This window comes from Sceloporus occidentalis, unplaced genomic scaffold, assembly GCF_023333645.1.
Source record: "Sceloporus occidentalis isolate IW3139 unplaced genomic scaffold, rSceOcc1.0.p SCAF_71, whole genome shotgun sequence".
In the NCBI taxonomy this organism is placed as follows: Eukaryota; Metazoa; Chordata; class Lepidosauria; order Squamata; family Phrynosomatidae; genus Sceloporus; species Sceloporus occidentalis.
Window position 1 is genome coordinate 3,827,629 of NW_028317051.1, and position 20,817 is coordinate 3,848,445.

The 20,817-nt window shown below is 39.2% G+C and overlaps 1 protein-coding gene across 1 annotated transcript; it reads right to left on the reverse strand.

Annotated features, from left to right (window-relative positions):
• Nucleotides 1–342: 342 nt before the first annotated feature.
• On the reverse strand, nucleotides 343–16,900 carry LOC149286278 (integrator complex subunit 2-like). The gene is made up of 23 exons (XM_089494301.1): nucleotides 16,608–16,900; nucleotides 15,855–15,993; nucleotides 11,974–12,076; nucleotides 11,147–11,260; nucleotides 10,805–10,935; nucleotides 10,089–10,262; nucleotides 9,660–9,874; nucleotides 8,693–8,818; nucleotides 8,163–8,234; nucleotides 7,930–8,044; nucleotides 7,607–7,675; nucleotides 6,911–7,045; nucleotides 5,895–6,177; nucleotides 5,240–5,344; nucleotides 4,412–4,576; nucleotides 3,554–3,755; nucleotides 3,179–3,304; nucleotides 2,871–3,072; nucleotides 2,353–2,547; nucleotides 1,891–1,998; nucleotides 1,346–1,451; nucleotides 842–1,018; nucleotides 343–515 (listed from the first exon to the last, which is right to left on the reverse strand). Exons 1-23 carry the CDS (start codon nucleotides 16,898–16,900, stop codon nucleotides 343–345), a joined length of 3,528 nt encoding a protein of 1,175 aa, XP_089350427.1.
• Between the last annotated feature and the right edge of the window lie 3,917 nt (nucleotides 16,901–20,817).

Consider the following 20,817-nt stretch of genomic DNA (forward strand, 5'->3'; position numbering starts at 1 on the left):
TGTACTTAGTAATATGTAAAATGTATAATTAAGTTAACTTTTCCTTGTTATACTTTTTAAATTACGGCACGTCGTCATAACCTTGCATCAAAGAGAGGTATATAGTAAAGCACACGAAAATTGGTTTCTATCGCCACCTACAGCTGGATCGAGCAACAGCAATGCCACTGCATTTACCAATCAACAGACTTGTTACAAGTGAAATAAATTTAATGGGGGAGAAAAGTTTGGTGGCAACTCTTCTTATCTTTGAAATTCACACTCCATGTCCATGCTGTGGTTTTTGGTCCAGATAATGTCGCATCTTCAGGATACAGAATGAAATATGTCAATCCAACCTATTTATAGTCCTGTTACACTCATGTTAATTATTTCAACTATGGTACGTTCCACACGTTGGCACAGTTGTACTTCGGGGTCTAAGCTCTCAGTGACCTTCACGCCGCTGGCTGGTAACAATGAAAGGCTGTGCACACCAGTCCACTTCTTTGGCTTCTCTTTCAGCTGCTGAAGACCTATTTTAAAGTGCAAAAAAGGATTAAATAACGTGGAATAATCAGGTTTTAATATACAACGCAGGAGATGCGTTCTGTCAACTCCATGAATTCAGTATGCATTTTGTTGGGCCATTCTTGGGAAGATGTGCTAAAAGAAGGGCCAATTTGGCCTTGTATTACGCACAGTTCAAAGAGTAAGGTGACTGAAAATAATTGTAATGATTTAACTACACATTACACAGGGCTTACCAAGCTGTCCTTGGACCCTCATAACGTGTAACAGTCTGGCTAGCACAATGTATAGATGAAAAGTTGACACTGATTTTGAAAACTCTTCTACTTACGCGTAATAATCGGATCGATATCTCTTGTCTCAGTAGCAACACTTGACGCGCACACCTGTCCAATTTGTATGAGAAGTGACATGACATCCTCGTATAGTGGAGGAAAAGCTTGGCAGAAGAACACCAAACATGGCAACGTTGGCATAAAAAACGCATACCGTTTGGCTTGAGTTAGGACTGTGGGTTGAGAAGAAGAAGAAAATATAATAATAATTATATACCAATTGTACCTACTAATCAGCATACTGTGGGAAACTGTTCGATCCTTGTCAAGTGAAGCTCAAATGTTAAAATTATGGGTTGACTGTATATGCAGACCTGGCAGGAGAATAAACCAGAGCCACAACCTACTGGAGATTATTATACCAGAAATAAATAAATGCAGCAATAGAAAATCTAAATTCCTGTGCAATTTATTTTCATATAAAGTAACAGAGAATTAAGACAACCCTTATAAAATGTGGTGAATTATGATGAATTATGATGAAACAAAGTATCTGTTACCTGTGAGCAGAGTTCCCATTACATTGATAGCCAGGCGAGCCATACTGAGAGACTTTGGCAATGCATACTGGATACACAAGTATGAAAGAAGCTGTATAGCAAAGATCTGTAATGGCAAAAATTATTTTTTTTTTTAAGCGAAGACAAAGTTAATCACTGCATCCTACAGAACTATGGACAAGCAAATAAAAAAATAAAATGTAATTTGCAGATAACATTCATAATAGTATTAAATATATAAGAAAAGAGGTAACATCAGTTTACTTGCTTAGGTCTACCCCCTCCGCCCTCTGATCTAGACTTAAAATATGATTTATTTGATTCATAGAGTGACAGATTCCATAGAAAGAATAAAATTACAGATCGGCTACGGATTATCTGCTTAGCATAAAAATAGTTTGTATTTTCTAAGAGGAAAAGCACATGTAATCTGTTTATATTGTAGTGCTATATTTCTTGAAGAAACAACTGTATCACAACCAAAATGAACTGTTAACACAATACAGGATGTCACGTTTGAATTGTACTGTTCTTATGGAAATCACCTGCTTCTCTAGTTCAGGCTGAGCTATGAGTTCTGGGATAAAATCCAGACAAATGTGCATTGAGGGTATTCCAGCAACAGTTAAGGGTAGCAGCTGACATGGATATCCCTGTTTCAATAAAGAAAGCAAGAGATTGGTTAAAGAGTAATTTATGAGGGTCAATGTTTTTCATACACTTACATGGCATTTCTGTTATTTCCAATGTATTAATCAGCAGTAACTTGAATGCTATATATATATATATATATATATATATATATATATATATATTAGTTGACTTTTTCCTTGTATTATTATTGTTTATATATCTTTATATTATTATAGGTTTATATCAATATAATTGAAAGTATATACTACTGCCACAGTACTGAATATAGTAGCATGTGGTGATTTTACCTAGAGGTGGAGGATCAATTAGAGAACACCAGTTGTCCTTATAAACAGCAATGATGTGAGGCATACCTGAAAATGCACCAGCTTGGCAATATTGGGGTCAGCAATGAACATCTGATGCAGCAAACAGCAGATAAGGCACTGCACCTCTCTGAGGTTACACAGCAGGTTCTCATCTCCTTCCAGGGGCTGGGAAGAGTCTTGGTTTTTCTCCTCTTCTGTTGGAAGACATATCTCCAACAAGATTTGCACAGCAGCGCTATCCTAACATTAAAGCCAAGAAAATCAATTAGCGCACAATCACTTACCAAATAACAAATGTTTTCGTTTATATCAATCAACATAATAAACCTTATTAGCATAGACAAATCGGTACGTACACCAAGCACCATAGCACAGACCTGCCCAGATATATACCTCACTAAAATAAAAGGCCACAACTATAACCTAAAACCGAATGAGCATTCAAATACACCATATGGTTTAATAATTTGATTCCACTTAATAATATTCCAGGATTAGGTATACCATCGAAGAAAAAGCCACCTGTGCAAATAAAAACCTTCTAGAGGTGCACAAAAAGTTACCTGTGCAGCAAGCAATGCATTTTTCAGCTCCTCTCTTGTAACTTCCATAGTTTCAGCCTGTCCAGCAAGACCCGCAGCATTGTTAGATGATGGTTTAATATCCTGATCCGCTGTTTCCTTCAAGTAAGAGTTCAAGTAAGCCTTGGATGCTAGAAGATATCCGTTCAACATGTGCAAAGTAATATCCATTAGTGGTGGGCACCTGAGAAGACAAGTAAGGAACCACCATGTTAGCGCTTAACATTATATACTAGAATATTGGAGGAGAACATCGCAGTCGTAACAAATGAAAAACAAAAAACACCAACCTCTGGACTCTGGGATCACATCTAAGTACAATCAGAGGGTCAATCATTAGATCGTTTTGTGTGTACTTGTGCTTTCGCGCTAGCTTTAATTCAGGTTGCAATGCATTCACCGTCATCACCCACAACCTAGCAGGTAAATAAAATTTAAAATAGATATTGTTAAAATGTAAAATGTAAAATTTCCAATAGATGGGTGCTTTTAAGGCAAAGTTGGTATTTTCTCAACATTTAATGCTATATGTGAAATAAAATGAAAAAAAAAACAAACCCTTGGATCTGACTTTAAATGAAAACAAGCTGAAAGTACAGCAATCAGTAGGGACCTTGCATTGGTTTCTCACTATGGTCAGACACTTTATGAACTGATCATATTACCTTCTTGGCATAACAGTATTCAAGGTCATCCAGAGCTTGTTGATCGTCTGAAGGATCCTCCGTGGAACTCCGGCATTCAGGAGCTGGTTCATGCTAGTGGTCAGCACTTCGGCATAAGGGATGAGGTCACTGGCACTAAGTAATGTCAAATGCTCCAAAATTTGCATTACTTGGGTGTGGTTGCTTTGGAGCAGTGAAAAGGCTTAAAAAGGAAGGACAAAAAAAACCAAGATGTCGGTTATGTTAATAAGCTGGAAAATACCTCCATTTAATTAAACCTATGATCAAACAATTTAACAGTTGCAGTGCCTAGGGTCCAGAGATGTGCCTCGCCATGATCTCTAATAATACACAGACCAACCAGAACACAAGACTGCTTTGAGCTCCCAAGATGATTCTACTAATAACTCAAATTGTATAGTTTGTTAAAAGAGCAATTTAAGCTACTATCTAATATGGGAAGTCTGACCCTTTGCCCACTTGTATTATTGTATGACAGGGTTTCTTCCATTGTGGCAAATCTCCATAGTGCTCCATAAATCTCACTTGCAATCTGAAATTACTATACTCTAAGTCTAGTGTTATTACGGAGGTAACCTGCTAACTATTTAGCTACTTTTTGTGGTCCATCAATGCCACGGAATAACTCTGGGATGTAGTGTGCTCTGTTTGCACCCTGCACTGTGGTGTTCACTATGGAGTCTCATTTTGGTCATGCTATTATTTTTGTCTCGTGTTTTTGTGTAAAACTGTTCTAACAATCTTTGGAATGACCCTGGGTCAGCTGTCTTCTTCAAAAGCCAAGTTTTATCTGCAGACATCAATAACAATAACGCAATAATGAAAAGCCCATTTTACCTTCTTGTAGCTGATTAGGGGAATGGTTTTTAGCAGAGCTGGTCAGCAACATTCTTCTTAACAGAGCATCTGTCCCAGTAATCTCTTCTTCACAGATCCAGTCATCCACGATGCACAGATGGGGGTAATTAGTGGCAAGCAGACGCAACAAGGAAGAATGTAAGCCTAAGAAAGACATTAACACACATTACATATGTAAACACGCACGTGGACCCAAAGGCTATGTTGGCCAATATTCTAGGCTTGTGCATGTCTCTCCCTTTTTCAGACCCTGCCAATAGTGCAGGTGCCTCTTAAATATGCAATGTTGACAAACTGTCTCACACGGCAGCTTCTTCTAAAAAGCCCATAGGATTGGCAGCGATTTCCATAATACTCCACTAGTGGAACACCAAAGACATTATGCTTCGGGTTTGCATTAGAAACCAAATCGGGTGACTATGACTAGATGTATGCATTACTTACATGCATGATCACAGTATTACATCCAGAATCATGAGGAAATATACTTCCATAGTACATTATGCTTTGTCTGGAAAGGAGATAGCATGGAATGTATTGTATGTTCCATAGATGGAATACAGTTTTACTACTAAATCTAAGTGGATAGCTCAGCTAACTCAATCCATACCTTTCAAATCACCAGAAATCTGTAGCTTAATCTTTGTGCTCAAACATAGGTCTGAGTGGTATGGTGCAACTCACTGCATAGTAAACATGACAGTTTACTTGTCATTTTACTAAAAAAAATTTAGGGTATAAAACACTACTAACCAATTAATACAACAATTAAAAATATCTTTAATATTAAATAACTCTCACACCTACCTCCCAGTTCCTGTTGTAGACCATGTGCCTGTCTGATAAGATATTTTATTGGAATCTGGTCCATAAGAGCTGAAGAGTAAGACTTTGGTTTCCTCTGTATGGCTGCTGGAAATGTAAGCATAAGAAAAACGTTGCTAGCTAATCACACATATTCCATAGAAGCATTACAATGTTAGAGTATAAGAAGCATTTTTATTTCAAGATTCTGCAAATTAATTAAATTGTGTCCTTAACAGCTTGTCACAACTTAATGTATCTATTAAGAAACATCTACTGCTTGTGCCTTTTTGTTTTGTAATCAGTTAAAATGTTGTGAGGATATTTCATTGAAACGTTTACCTCGTGGAATGTAATAAAAGTTTAGCTTGTCATATAAAGTCCTAAAGGTTTCTCCTTCTCCTCACCCCACTTTCACAAACACAGCCAATCAATCAATCAATGGCAATCAGAAACTTGTCAGCAAGGGAGAAATAACTTAACAAGAAGCGATAATTGTGAATAGAATGAAGAGCAGTGAACTGTACAATGTTAGAAAGTAAGTTACAGAAGACGTTGGAAGAATATGGTTTATACCAGAGGTGATGACTTTAAATTCATGTTTCTATTTTGTGACCTTATTATATTTAATTTCTTTATTTTTGTAGACATTACCAACCTAGTGTCTTTGAATTTGCCAAAAGCGCTTCTTCATAGGATAGAACATAATAGAGCATTAGTAGTTGAGCAGTTATTGTGTGGCGCTGACCAAGCCGGGAGTTCTCCCCCACGATTCCCTGAAACACCTTCAGTATTTCTTGCTCTGTAATTGGCTTGTTGGTGGCTTCTGGACTGGCCTTTGATGCAGGGGTGATGATAGAGTTGATGTAAACATCAATAAGAGGTAACAGCTGCTGGTGCAAGGGGGTGGTTGTCTCACAAAGCTGGGTGTAGATCCAGTCCTAGAACAAACAGGATTTACAAAATAGTTAAATAAATAAGGCGAGCACATGAAACAAACTGTACTTGCTGCTGTCCTGGGATAAAGTAAAAAAGACAAAAAGGACCAAAATTAAAAATGCATTAAAGTCAAAAAGTGCAATAATTGCGTGTATGAGTATGTGTCAGAGCTCTCCGTTACTAGGACAGCTCCACATAAACCTGTGTTTTGCTTTATAACCAGTGCGTATAATATTTTTCTGTGATTTCATATTCTCTCTCATTCTCTCTTTCATCAGATCCAGTGGTGTAACGCATGCTGCCACTAGACTCCACTGGAGCAGCAGAAACGTATTCTGTGGCATGCCGAATCACCCTTCTCTGTTTGGCAGTTTGATGGGTAAATCTGGGTTTGGCATAAATTGAAGTGAAAAAAATACAACATTTTGACAGGTTCATGAATAACCCAAATGGCCACTGATTTACATAAATTAGAAGAATGGCCAAAGTACACTTCAACAGAGACATAGGGAAAACATGAAAATTGCTCTGGTCCCGTAGTGTAAAAAGGTCTTGGTCCTTAAGGGGTTAAACATGCTTCATACACCACCAGACAAGCTCTTTCTGCAGCACAAGTCCACCGGGGAAGGTCCTTCATAATTTACAGTGATGCCAAGAACGTGAAAGCACGGTACTCCTCCAAACTCCCCCTATCCACTTTGGTGAATAAACCCCAATATGTATAAGCCACCATACCTTTATGGACACTTTGTGCTTTGTAAATGCGCGACTTCTCAGCAGCTGGTAAATACAGTGAATGGGCAGAAAACCAGTAATGTTAGCACTAAGGTTGCTTGTGACAGGGACACGAACTGCATGGGCAGTCACAACCTGAAAAGAAAAAAAAATGTCAATACCTATCAGAATATTCATACATCACTGTATAATGTATACTGTATATACAGAGGCAGTATAGATGTCAAGTTTACTTTGACTGCATAGCATTAAATGGCAAAAGACTCGGTAAGAGCGGTATTAGGGTAATCCACATCATCACACATAACCACACTATAACACACAGCATGCTTTACTTGAAACAAAATAATCCTATGAAATGCCAAAATGCAACCATTAGATGGTGCTACTGAGCTGGCGTGCAAAGATTTCATTGAACAAGCTGCCTGTTTGATGCTTCGGTGCCAAATGCTTTCCCCAAGCTTTCACTTTTACTGCTTTGCCTTAGGACATGGGATAAACTGAGTAATCATTCAGAGCTGCACGGAAATCATCAAGGATTTATTTAAGTGATATAGTTATACGACTTAACACTGACCAATGTTTGCCCAATAACCCGTGCAAATGGCTTAACATTCAATGGAAATACCTTCTTTGGGATAACCACAAAACTAAAAAATCATTTTCCCACATATTATGTAAGAAGTGTCCCCTCACCTGCTCTGTAAATATCTCCTGGGTGAAAATAGTCTTCATTCTGCCGAGTGAGCTTGGTTTAATGACAATCTAGGAAAACAAAAGTCAGAATGGATTGGCTTAATATGTAAGCCGGTATAAATCAAGAAAAAAAAAAATGGAGCACTCAGAAATAATTTATTTTTGGCCCTAATAAATTAATTTCTTCAAAATACAAATTTTGCATAATCTTGAAACTTAGAAATTAATCTTTACCACAGTTGCCCCCGTTTTAATTGCAGAGCGTAAGAATTAGGCGACGGTAACAAATAAATGTAAATGTTAGAGGACAGAGTTTTAATCACCTTCATTCCCAAAGTGGAACAGACCAGATCAATGATGGCGCTAAGCTGGTTGCTATGGAAGTACATAGCAACCAATAACAGCATCTCCCCGAATGATGCGGACACACCAGCAGTACTGCAAAAGGACAAATAATAAATTAGTTTTACAAGAAAAAAATCCCTCTCCTCTTGTCGGAAACCTTGACGTCAATAACTATTTATACCATGTTATAATGAATAAAACATAGGCTCACCTTTCGAAATAAGCTTCTTCTTTTATCATCCAGTTTAACCAAATCAACATCAGCTGCTCTTGTTCTGGTGTACTGCAAAAGTTCAAGACGCAAAAATAAAAGCCATTCTGTTTGTTCAAAACTAAGATCATTTCATTACCATTAGCTCATAAAAACGCACATGGAAGTATAAAATGTTTAGCAAAAAAGACTTGCAATTTTGTTTAATGTTAAAACGTTTTCCCGCAAAGCAACGGCTCTCCGGAAAGGATTCTCAACCGAAAGGAAAACTATTTGGGGCAAGTTTGCTAATTTGTGCTTAATGTTTACAGGGTACTTTACATTTTGGTTTAAAGGCTCAAAAGAACAGTGCCACCAAACATCTGATGGTTAAGTATGCTCTCCTAGCCGAATGACTTTACTGGAGTTAAAGTAACTGATTTATTTTACAGCTATCTCACTGACCTCTTCTAACGGAGGCCGAATGTATCAATAGGTCAAGAAGCTCATGTATCCAGTTATATGGTAGCACAACCTATCCTTCAACTAACCTGACGAGTGTGGAAAAAGCCAGCAGCATGCAGAAAGAGAGAGACACAAAACGCACGCCCGCAGGAGTGGCTGGCGGACGGCTTGTCATCAGCAAAAGCACCTGCTCTGCCTCTTCATCAGTTGGCCTGCGATTATTAAAGGAAAAGGGTCAGATTTTTAACACGCACAACTTACTCTTCTTTCTGCTTGTGACATTAATGGTGTAGTTGGGTTGATGCTGTGGGGTGCAAAGTATTCTTGCTGGTTGTCCCCAACACCTAAAGTGATTTAAGAAATCATGTCCTCATGTCCTGTTTGGGTCACCACCTCTGGCATCATCTCACCAGACATGCCAACAGAAATGGTGCACACGTGGGAAAAACAAAACAAAAAAACAGTATACCCAAGCACACAATAATAGCTTACATAATGTACAAGAGAATTGCCCAAAAGATGACAAAAAAAGATGGCAAAACAAAAAGTTAGGTAGATATAAGATGTAACACAATACATCCTGAAGACAGACTTATATGATCTAGATAAGAAAAGAAAGTATACATTTTATACTCTTTATCTCCTCTGTTTCCATGGATGGAATGTATTATACATACAGGTGACTGGGACTATGCACTAATAAATTGTGTCCCTGCAGTTCTATCACTGCTCTTACTGTAGTGAATATATATATATATATATATATATATATATATATATATATATATATACACATATATACATATTCACTACAGCAAGAGCAGTGATAGAACTGTTGTATCAACAGTAAGACACATCTCTGGTCATTCAGGTTCTGTGCTTCAGAAGTATAAACTAATTTATGTACTATTAGCGGTGAATAGCAGGGGCACTGAGCAACAGACTTCTATGATCACACAGACTGCCGAGTCTTGCTGCTAGGAAATATTCAGACATTTATCAAAATATTGCAAGTATTGCTATGCAGAACATAAATAAAATGAAAAGAAGTACTTGAGGCCAGCGATTCCCATTAATGCGCAGTAGAGACGCAGGAGTGCACTGGCTTTTATAACGTGTTCCTCCTTCAGTCCAGAGCACACAGATCCGCCAGACTCAGCTTCTTCTGTTGCAGGCGTGTTGCTAGCCGAAGGAAGGATGCTCATTAACTCCAGGAGGAGCTGCCTTCTCATTTGCCATAGCACAGAACTGTTGTTTTCCCTCCTTCTCTAAAGAAAAAACAGAATCATGTATAATACACACACACACATACATACATATATATATATATAAATAAATTAAACTAGCTAGCTGAAAAGATGTTCTGCAGAGGGAAGCTCCACCTAAACGTGTACTGGTTGAAGAAAATGGGAACATTTGAATCATACAAATAAAAGTAAAAAAACAAAATCTGGTAAACTAAACAGAGAAATCATCTCTTACCAGTTGTCCATTACGGATAAAGGTTCCAAACCAAGTGCGTACTTTGGCATTCGTCCCGAGGAGCAATCCACTCACAAAACACACCATGTTGCTCACACCATCTTCCCCTGCCTCATTTTTGGTATGGTCCAAAGTTAAAGCCACTCCTAGTCCAGGGAGGTGACACTCTTCTACCTGAAATGTTATTTAGAAGAAGCTGTTAACGTATGTTTCACTGTGAAAAGTATGTCAGGTTCATTCTTTTGAATTATACTTAATAAATAGAATGTCAAATGTAATGGAGCTCATAAAATTCTAGTGGAAAATATGCTAAAACACAGACATACACAAATAGAAACATGCATTTCTCCCAAAAAAACAAAAACAAATAATTTCACTCTCTGATTGACATAGCATTTTATTAAAAAAGATAACCTGCATATCTATGCAATGTGCAGGATACCCTTTATATCATACTTAACCATGAAATATAAAGACACCAAAATGTGGTCATAATGACATTTATTTTTCGGAATAAAAGAAATCAAGCACAAAATCTATAATGAGACTACTGTAGGTGAACAAAAATATATTTTATTGCTTTTATGGTTTATGAATCAGCTCTCCATGCCTCTCAAGTGTCTAAAATCAGCCCTGCATTTGCAGTCATAAAGGTAGACAAAACATATCCGCCACAATAATAATATTTTTCTCACACAGCGAGACCAGATTCTTACCACCATGCCTCGCACTTTCAAAGCCTGAGATGGGTTCATCTTGCACAACTGACGCAAGGCTTCAGTTCTGCGTCTCCCTCCGATACTCTCCTCATCCTGACGTTCTCCATTCTTTATCAAGCTTCTGCAAACTAATAGAAGTAAAAAATGAATATTTCTTTATCGTCTCACTTAAAATGCATAAAAAAGTTGCTAAAGTTGGTACAGTACATACAATACAGTATATGAAGCTATAAAAATAAAGTGGGCGGATCCTTGCAAAATGTAATGGCACTACACAACATAAAATTAAATATTGCATAAACAGAACAAAATTAAACAATTATCCTCAGAACTTCTTACCTTCATTAAAACTGTCAGGGACGTTTGCTACAAGCAGACAAAGGAACCAGGCCCCATTGCGGACATGAAGAAGAGCTTCAGCCATTTCAGTGATTGGCAGAAGAGTGTGTAACTCTGCAACAGACGTAGGAGTGATTTATTTACAAGAAACTCCACCGTGGTCTTGATAAAAGTTCTCACAAAAAGAGATCAAAGTTGACATAATAAATTGCATTTTGCATCATTCTTCTTGTGAAGAGTGCTCTTTTTGGTGTATTTGCAGCAGAGTGCAAGAATTCATATATATATATATATATATATATATATATATATATATATATATATATATATATATATATATATATATATATATATATATACACACAAACATTAATTAAAATTGACAGTTTATTGTTCCAGGCAACTCCACTATAGAAGAATGCTCATTCTGTGAGTGAATGAAAGCCATGCTGCAGCATGACATTTCTCGTCACTGATTGGTTGTCTGAAACAGCCAATCAGTGGCAGGATAGTGCCCTCATTCCAATAAACAGTAGGCGTTTCCACACATGCACACAGGGGGTCTGAACAGGCCCTGGCATGCAGCATTCCCCTAGCCAGGCCTCGATCTTACTATAGGTAAGTAAATCTTGTGCATATTTCCAGGGCATTTAACTGGGAGGGTGCATGTACACAAAAATGTAAAGGGGCTACAGAGTTATGATATGCATATATGTACATATGATGGATGGAGTGTCCCTACAGTTTAGAGCAGCAAAATGTCAGCATTTAAAGCATCCAATGCGCAGTCTAGGATTTTGAATAGATATAACAAGCTTTATTAATACCTGCTTGTAAAATGCACAGCACATCTGCAGCCTCTTCCATGTGAACAGGGCTTTCAAAAAGCTCAGAGGATTTCATAAAAAACTCTCCGCCGGAATCTGCAACCTTAAGCAATGATAAAAGAGGAACACGTTAATATCCAAAAAGGTTTCTACAGGTCTCTACGAGATTATATTCTACCAAGTACTTAATTGCCCTTTTGAGTCTGGGATGATATAAAGATTATCTACTTATGCCTCTATGTCTATATCTTTTTCAATCCAAAATGTGTTTTTGGGGTTGTGATACATAGTTCATAGTAACATAGTAACATAGTTCATAAGGTTGAAAAAAGACCAAAGTCCATCAAGTTCAACCTATATACATATTGTGTCCCTACTGTGTTGATCCAGAGGAAGGCAAAAAACCCTTATGAAGCAGATGCCAATTGCCCCATACCAGGGGGAAAATTCCTTCCCGACTCCAAATATGGCAATCAGAATAAATCCCTGGATCAACGTTCTGTCCCTATTAATCTAATATCCATAACTTGTAATATTATTGCTTTCAAGAAACACGTCCAGGCTCCTTTTGAACTCTTTTATTGAGTTTACCATCACCACTTCCTCTGGCAGAGAGTTCCATAATCTCACCGCTCTTACTGTAAAGAACCCCCGTCTGTGCTGGTGTAGAAACCTTCTTTCCTCCAGCCGTAGAGGATGTCCCCTTGTTATAGATACAGTCCTGGGTATAAATAGGTCCTGGGAGTGATCTCTGTACTGTCCCCTTATATATTTATACATAGTTATTAAGTCCCCCCTAAGCCGTCTTTTTTCCAAACTAAATAACCCCAATTCTGATAATCTTTCTGGGTACTGTAGTCCTCCCATTCCCCTTATTACTCTGGTTGCCCGTCTTTGAACCCTCTCCAGCTCCACTATATCTTTCTTGTACACTGGTGCCCAGTACTGTACACAGTATTCCATGTGTGGTCTGACTAGTGACTTGTACAGGGGTAGAATTATTTCCTTGTCGTGGGCATCTATGCCCCTTTTGATGCACCCCATGATTTTATTTGCCTTAGCAGCAGCTGCCTGACACTGGTCGCTACAGGTAAATTTACTGTTAACTAAAACTCCTAAGTCCTTTTCCATGTCAGTCGTCCCCAGTGTTTTCCCATTTAATACATATTCCCAGCCTGGATTTTTCTTCCCCATGTGCATAACCTTACATTTATCTGTGTTGAACCTCATCTGCCACATCCCAGCCCAAGCCTCCAACCTATGCAGATCCATTTGTAATCGTGCGCTGTCCTCTATTGTGTTAACCACGTTACAGAGCTTAGTATCGTCTGCAAAGATTGATACTTTACTATGCAATCCCTCTACAAGGTCATTAATAAATATATTAAAAAGAATAGGACCCAAAACTGACCCCTGTGGTACCCCACTAGCAACAGTCACCCACTCAGAGTATGTACCATTAATAACCACCCTCTGTTTCCTATCACTGAGCCAGTTACTTACCCACATACACACATTCTCCCCCAGCCCAAGCATTCTCATTTTATGTACGAGCCTTTTATGTGGCACCGTATCAAATGCTTTGGAAAAATCAAGATATACGACATCCAGCGATTCACCCCGATCCAGTCTTGAGCTCACCTCCTCATAAAAGCTGATCAGGTTAGTTTGACAGGACCGATCCCTTGTAAACCCATGCTGATATGGAGTCATACATTTATTTTCATTGAGATACTCCAAAATAGCATCTCTTAGGAAACCCTCAAACAGTTTACACACAACAGAAGTTAAACTAACAGGCCTATAATTCCCCGGGTCACTTTTTGTCCCCTTTTTGAATATTGGCACAACATTTGCTATGCGCCAGTCCTGGGGAACAGACCCTGTCACTATAGAGTCCTTGAATATTAGAAATAGGGGTCTGTCTATTACATTACTTAACTCCCTTAGAACGCGGGGGTGAATGCCATCTGGACCTGGTGATTTGTCTATTTTGATTTTTTTTAGGCGGCACTGCACTTCTTCCTGGGTTAGACAGGCGACATGTACTGGGGCAGTTATCTCATCCTGCTGTATATTACCTGGCATTTCATTTTCCTCTGTGAATACAGCAGAGAAGAATATATTTAATAGATTAGCTTTTTCCTGATCCCCGTCTATAACTTCTCCCTCATTACTTTTTAAGGGGCCAACGCTTTCATTGTTAACCTTTTTACTATTTATATAGTTAAAGAACATTTTGGGGTTTGTTTTACTCTCTTTGGCAATGAGTCTTTCTGTCTCCAATTTTGCTGCTTTTATCTGATTTTTACATATTTTATTTTTTTCCCGATAGCTTTTTAGTGCTTCCTCACTGCCTTCCTGTTTTAGTAGCTTAAATGCCTTTTTTTGCCATTTATTGCCCCCTTTACATTTTTATTTATCCACATTGGTTTTCTCTTGTTCCTGACTCTTTTATTCCCATACGGTATGTACCTTTCACAGTGAGAATTTAAGATATTCTTAAAAATCTCCCATTGAGCGTCTGTACTCTTGTTTTTGAGGACATTTTCCCAATTTACAGTGTTAAGGGCTTCTCTTAGTTGATCAAACTTTGCCCTCCTAAAGTTCATAGTTCTTGTGGCTCCTCTAAGAGTTCCCTTATTGAAGGACAAGTTATAATGTATCATATTGTGATCACTATTTCCTAGATGTCCCCTGACCTGCACATTAGTTACTCTGTCAGGTCTGTTGGTTAATATTAAGTCCAGTAGGGCGCCCCCTCTGGTCGGGTCCTGTACCATTTGGGACAGATAATTATCCTTACTTATAGTCAGAAACCGGTTTCCTTTATGAGATTCACAGGTCTCGGTTTCCCAGTTTATGTCGATACATTTCATGCACTCCTACAAACGTAGGGGGATGTCAGAAGAAAAAGCAGGTGTGTGATAGGTCTGGGGTATTTTTGCGTATTCACAGAGCTCTCCAGTTGGAGGTGTCCCCCCGACCCAGTCACTGACCTACCAGGGAATTCCTTGATATCATTCTTTCCCAATCTATGAAATTTGCCAGATACATCCTGTTATATGGCAAGGTACTGCCAGGTATTGCCACACCTGCTCCTTCTGAAGCAATATGACCAATGGCATTGTGTTAACCGCTCTGTATCTTTGCCATGTATCCTGTATTGATTTTGCTATTATATTGTTTTCTTGGACAGGCACTTGGTATTTTGATGCCGAAAGAACGGTGGAGTTGCATTTTTTTTTTTAAACCTTAGCAAAAAATTAATTAAGGGTTTGGTATGGAAAAATACCTCTTTAATTAAGGATCCAATTGCACTCAGCCGGCTCCTGTATAGTCGGAGACCAGTTTCTGCCACTTCTGGGGGCTATTACTTTCAAGTTAACAATTCTACAAATCTAACTTAATTTAAATAATGTTTTTTTCATTGTTTATTGCCAAAAATAGTTTAGAGCCGCTACAAAGATGGAAGAAAGAAATGACTGTGTTCGGCTTTATACAGAGACATGAAACTAACTCTAGTTAACTTCTCTGTGGTCAACAGGGTCTCACTTAAAACAGTTTACGTGCCTCCCCAATATGGCAAAACCGTGACCTGTTGCTTCCAATGTCACCTGATAATATGCTACAAACTAGGTATTTCATAAATAATTCTTTAATCCTGTCAAATTCCTCTTTCTATTAACCTATGATTTTTACCAACAGTTTTAAACACACAACAAAAGCAAATGCAAAACCAGATCATAGTGGGTGACAGTGGGTTAATTTACATTATTAGAGAATACAAAATAATCGATTTCTATATATCTCAACATACAACTAAATGAAAAGTTAAACTACCGTAGATTAAAAATGGACAAAAAAAAAAAATTCGGTACCTTATTAATTATGGCTAACAGTTCACTTAGAACAAGACGCAGTCGACGGGGGGAATCGCTGTGTTCAAATTCCAGAGTCAGGCCATGTTGAAGCTGTGATACCAATATACTTTCACCGCTGCCTCCTCCAAGCTTGTGTCTACGGAGAGTTTGGAAAATAACCTTGAGATAACATTTACTCTAAGCATATTACATGGAAAGTGGAAATGTGTCTCTGAGACTTCTCATTAGTTTTAGATGACAGCTAACGTAGGTACGGTAGGGCTGATGCCCAGAATGCTAAAGCGTTACACTGCTGAAGGAATAACGTCAACCAGCTCTGAAGGACATGAGGAGCTGCATGGACAGAAGTGTAAAATAGTTGTGTACAAACAAGCAACAATGTAATCTAAAAGCCATGAAAGCAAATATCCCAGTACATAAATGTTAGCATCTGCGATGTTTACACTATTATACATTTTAATTACAATAAATGTATGCTGATTTTCTCTGGCATGAGCTTTATTTTCAGTCTATATTTATCTTTAAGGAGGATTTGGACACTGCCCTTTAAAAAAAGCAGTTTGCCCACTGTGGCTAGTGAATTATAGAATGGTTATGGAACTGATAGTTTATAATGACAGCCATAAATTAAGAACAGTGCAGTGATAGAATAGTTTTGAACCTCTTTTCAGGTAGTGGTCCAATACAAAAGAAACCATGCTTCAATGTACATAGGATAGATGGCACCAAGTGAAGAGACTCGAGTCTTACCTGAGCTGCTGTTCTTTGTTGGCATCTTGTTCCAATGCATGGAAATCCACAGACAGCAGAGCCACTATAGAATTGACAGCTTCTACTCCCGAAAGCAGCCTCAGAAGCAGCTTCTTGTCCTGAGCCCAGCTGTGGCTCTGATCCGCCGGAGCGCACAACGCCATACGGACTAAGCAAGGCAGGAGAAGTCTCAGTTCAGGATCGCTGAGGGCAGCCAAGCGCACCACGTCCACCTTCTGCATCGCCTCAAATGCATACGGGCTGACATACTGCAGATCAGAACAGTCACCCATATTATGGACACCTATGGAAAAATAAACGCAACACTTTTACTGATAACGGTTAAGGAGGGAACGGGGAGTAAAACGTATACACTGGGATTATCCGACTGGCACCTTCTTACCCTCAACAATCTACTGAAGTACTTACTACCCGTACTAATAGCATAGAAGAGTTATGTATTTCTAAAAACATACACATTCTCGCCAAGCTTATTTACTTATTTTTTTAGACAATCGCCAGCGACCATGTAAAACATTTTCTATACAATTACTAAGTTATAGGAAACACCAGAAAATCCCTATGTACTGCCACTGTGCCCATTCTACCACAAAGCCCAGGCAAATAGCGTTTTTTCAGGCTGGTCTGATCACAATATAGACACTCCATGTTACATACATACATATACATATATATATATATATATATATATATAGGAATATTTCACCCCATTGATATGCATTATTACAAAGCCCTGTGAGGTTTCATTGGGTAATATAGACACGCATTTATATAAACACACCAGCTCCTTTTCTTCCTATAAAGCAAAAGTCGTTGAGAAAATCGTGGAACACACGCACCGCGTTGCGGCCTACAACGCAGTGGATCCCCGGCCTGGAGTAAGATATGCACCTTCCCCACCTCGAGCTGTCCCTCGGCGGCACTTTGCAAGCAACAGCCCGGATGAAGTCCAATAGGATTCGGTTTCGTCGCGCGTGAAAAACCAAAAGGAAATATAGTTTTGTTGCTTCTACAGTGCGCGTACCGGCTACCGAAAGCACCAAAACAGAAGCGTTGAAAGCTTTCTATCCCTTACAGGCCTCCGTAGTGACATTGTGTATGCGATCACGGGATTAACTCTTTCGCTCCTCAAAGACAGAACCAGTCGCACTGGAAGTGGATATACGAAAGGTACTTTACAATTGCCTAAAGTACGTACAACGATCGCCAATAAATGTACTGGTCGATACCAGAAAAAAAAACCAACTACATTCATAGTCACTGTAGTTGTTCTTTCCTTTAAGTATTAAGTGTATAGATGTAAGGATGAGAGCAATAATATGGGTACCAAGTGATCTTAACCCCTTAAAGACTTATTGGGGTTTTTTCAGGACAAGCAGGGCTTTCTCTAGATACCATTATTTATAGCATATCGCCTAAATGAATATAAAAATTATAAAATATGGTGACTTTTTCTTGAAAAGAGACTTTTTTTTCTCACTTTTATTTGAAAAATCTTTTACTCATCTGCAAAAACTAATGAAAAAAACATGCAAGTTATTGGGCAATAATTACAAGTAGCATTTTGCTTTTCAAAACCATTTTCCCCGAAATCTGGTCATTCTGCCTCATGTGGTATTTGAGAAATCTTTGAAGACGGCCAATGCAATTTACCCCATCAAACCATATATGTTTGAAAACTAGACACCCCAGGGTATTTCAAATGGTGGTATTTTAACCCTTTCCATGCACTAATCCTACCATCAGCCTTTGTCAAACTTTATGGTAGTAATTTTCTTTTCACACACATTGTATTGCAGGTCACACAGCACCCCAATATGTGTTCAGCAACATCTCTTGAGTACAGCGATACCCCCCCATGCATGGGTTTGTTGTGTATTTAGACATCTGGTCAGTCTGTGCCCATGTCCGATATTTGGGACATCTTTGAAGCCGGCCAATTCCATTTACCCCATCAAATCATGGGCATTTAAAATGCCAATATTTTAACTCTTTCCATGCGACAAGTTTTGTGACGATATAGCGCTAATTGTAGGACTTGCTCATAAAATACTTTTTGGGTATATATATATATGTATTTATATATTTGGACTTTTGTTTGTGGCAGTGGGGGATTATTTTTACATGTTACCAAATTCTTTATTATTTTTTATTTTACTAATCATTGTGATTAGTGAGCTGGGCTCCATTGACTTGCATTCAACCTGCATGGGGAGCTCGAGAGTTCTCAGGAGGGTCTGGATAGACCCTCTGTGAACTCTGACATTTGACAGTTGGTGCCGCCATCTTGTGAGTGGCGGTAATAAAAAAGTGATCGGGGTAGGGGCATGTCAGCAACACCGATTATGATTAGGAAGCGATTGCTCATTGCATCGTGACCCCGTATATATATGGTCTTTGTTGTAAAGGGGTTAATCCTATGCACAGTGTATTAGGCAGGGCTGACACTGGCAATCACAAGGCAGCCCTGGCTCTTTAAGTCAAATGGCTGGAAATGTGGTGCCATACCCTCCATATTTTTGGTCACGTAGCATGCAGCCAGGTATATTCAGCCACTGGCTGCATGCTGCAGTGCCCAATCTCCTATCCCAGAATGCATAGTGCCTACTGTAAAGTTTGGTGGAGGAGGAATAATGACCTGGAGCTGTTCAGGGTTTGAGTTTGGCCTCTTAGTTCCAGTGAAGGGCAATGCTAATGCTACAGCATACAAAGACATTTTAGAAAATTGTATGTTTCCAACCTGGTGACACCAGTGTGTTGACAACCCTTTCCTGTTCCAGCATGACTGTGCCCCTATGCGGAAAGCAATGTCCATAAAGATATGGGTTAACGAGTTTGAGACCCAAGTGACCTTAATCCATTTTGAACTTCTTTGGGATAAATTTGAATGCAGATTGTTAGCCAGGCCATCTCGTCCAGCATCAGTGCCTGACGTCGCAAATACTCTTGGATGCCACATTCAAAAATCTTGTGAAAAGATTTCCCTGAGGAGAGGCTATTTTAGCTGCAAAGGGGGCCATCTTAATACCCATGTTTTCGGAATAGAGCATCCAACAAGCTCTAGGTGTGAAGGTCAGGCATCTCTTGGTCATATAGTCACATTCTGTTATGTACATGGGTAGAATTATGAAAGTATGATGTTCGTATGCTTTGTTTTCCAAGACAGCAATCTGTTGTTGGGGCGTGTTTGCTGAAGAAGACGCTCTACCCAGGTTCCCACCTATTCTTTAGCCAAATCCACCCCACCCAAAAGGAACTACAGGTGGAAAACCGTGTTCTGAAGTACTGCATTTTCTAAACAAGGGAATCATAGCAGCAGGAGAACTATATTTGCAATCAGCTGACCTGATCATACATTAAGAAGGGCCGACCCTTACAAGTTTCTCTTGCTGCATAGTTAAATTACTGTGGTGTCTACGCATTCTTTTGTTAAAAGCTCACTAGGATTGGACCTTCATATGCATTATACTATCAGGGTGTTGAAATGTGTAACTCCTGATCAGGGCCGGCCCTACAATAGAGCCGACTGGGGCAATTGCCCCAGGCGGCACTTCAGAAGGGGCGGCACTTTGCCGCCCCAAGCGTTTTTTTTTTGTTTTTTTGAAGCGGAGGAGAGAGAGAGGGGCACCGAGTGGTTTTCGCTTACCCGCTCGGCGCCCCTCTCTCTCTCCTCTGCGGCGAGTTTACCTGTTCGGTCTCGGTGCCGGCTTGTAATGCAGAGCGCCGGAAGTGACGTGAATTTCCGGCGCTCAGCATTACAAGCCGGCACCGTGGCAGCACAGGGAGACTCGCCGCAGGACTGTTTAAGGGTAAGTACCGGTGGGGGTGGGGTAGATAATGCCGCCCCCCCGGCGTCGGCGGGGGGCGGCATTTTAAACTTCTCCCCAGGCGGCGTTAAGTCTTCGGCCGGCCCTGCTCCTGATTTATTAAGTAAACCCCATTTAGTTAAAAAATACTATATATACATACAGTGTATAAAATACACTATATGGACAAAAACTATTGGGATAACTGACCACAACACCAGCAGGGACTTTGATGACATTGCATTCTAAGTACATAGACATTCATATGTAATTGATCCCCTTTTGTAGCTTTAACAGGTTCCACTCTTCTGGGAAGAGCAGGCATGGCTTGCAATCTCCGTTCCAGTTCACCCTAAAGGTGCTCGATGGGGTTGAGGCCAGTC

Excerpts from the sequence above, each read along its gene's own strand:
- LOC149286278 (XM_089494301.1), bottom strand. The coding sequence starts at position 16,900 with ATGGGTGACTGTTCTGATCTGCAGTATGTCAGCCCGTATGCATTTGAG. Across the intron at positions 8,045-8,162 it reads GAAGAAGCTTATTTCGAAAG|TACTGCTGGTGTGTCCGCAT; the intron begins GTGAGCCTATGT and ends GTCCTTTTGCAG. Across the intron at positions 1,452-1,890 it reads AGCCTGAACTAGAGAAGCAG|ATCTTTGCTATACAGCTTCT; the intron begins GTGATTTCCATA and ends TTGCCATTACAG.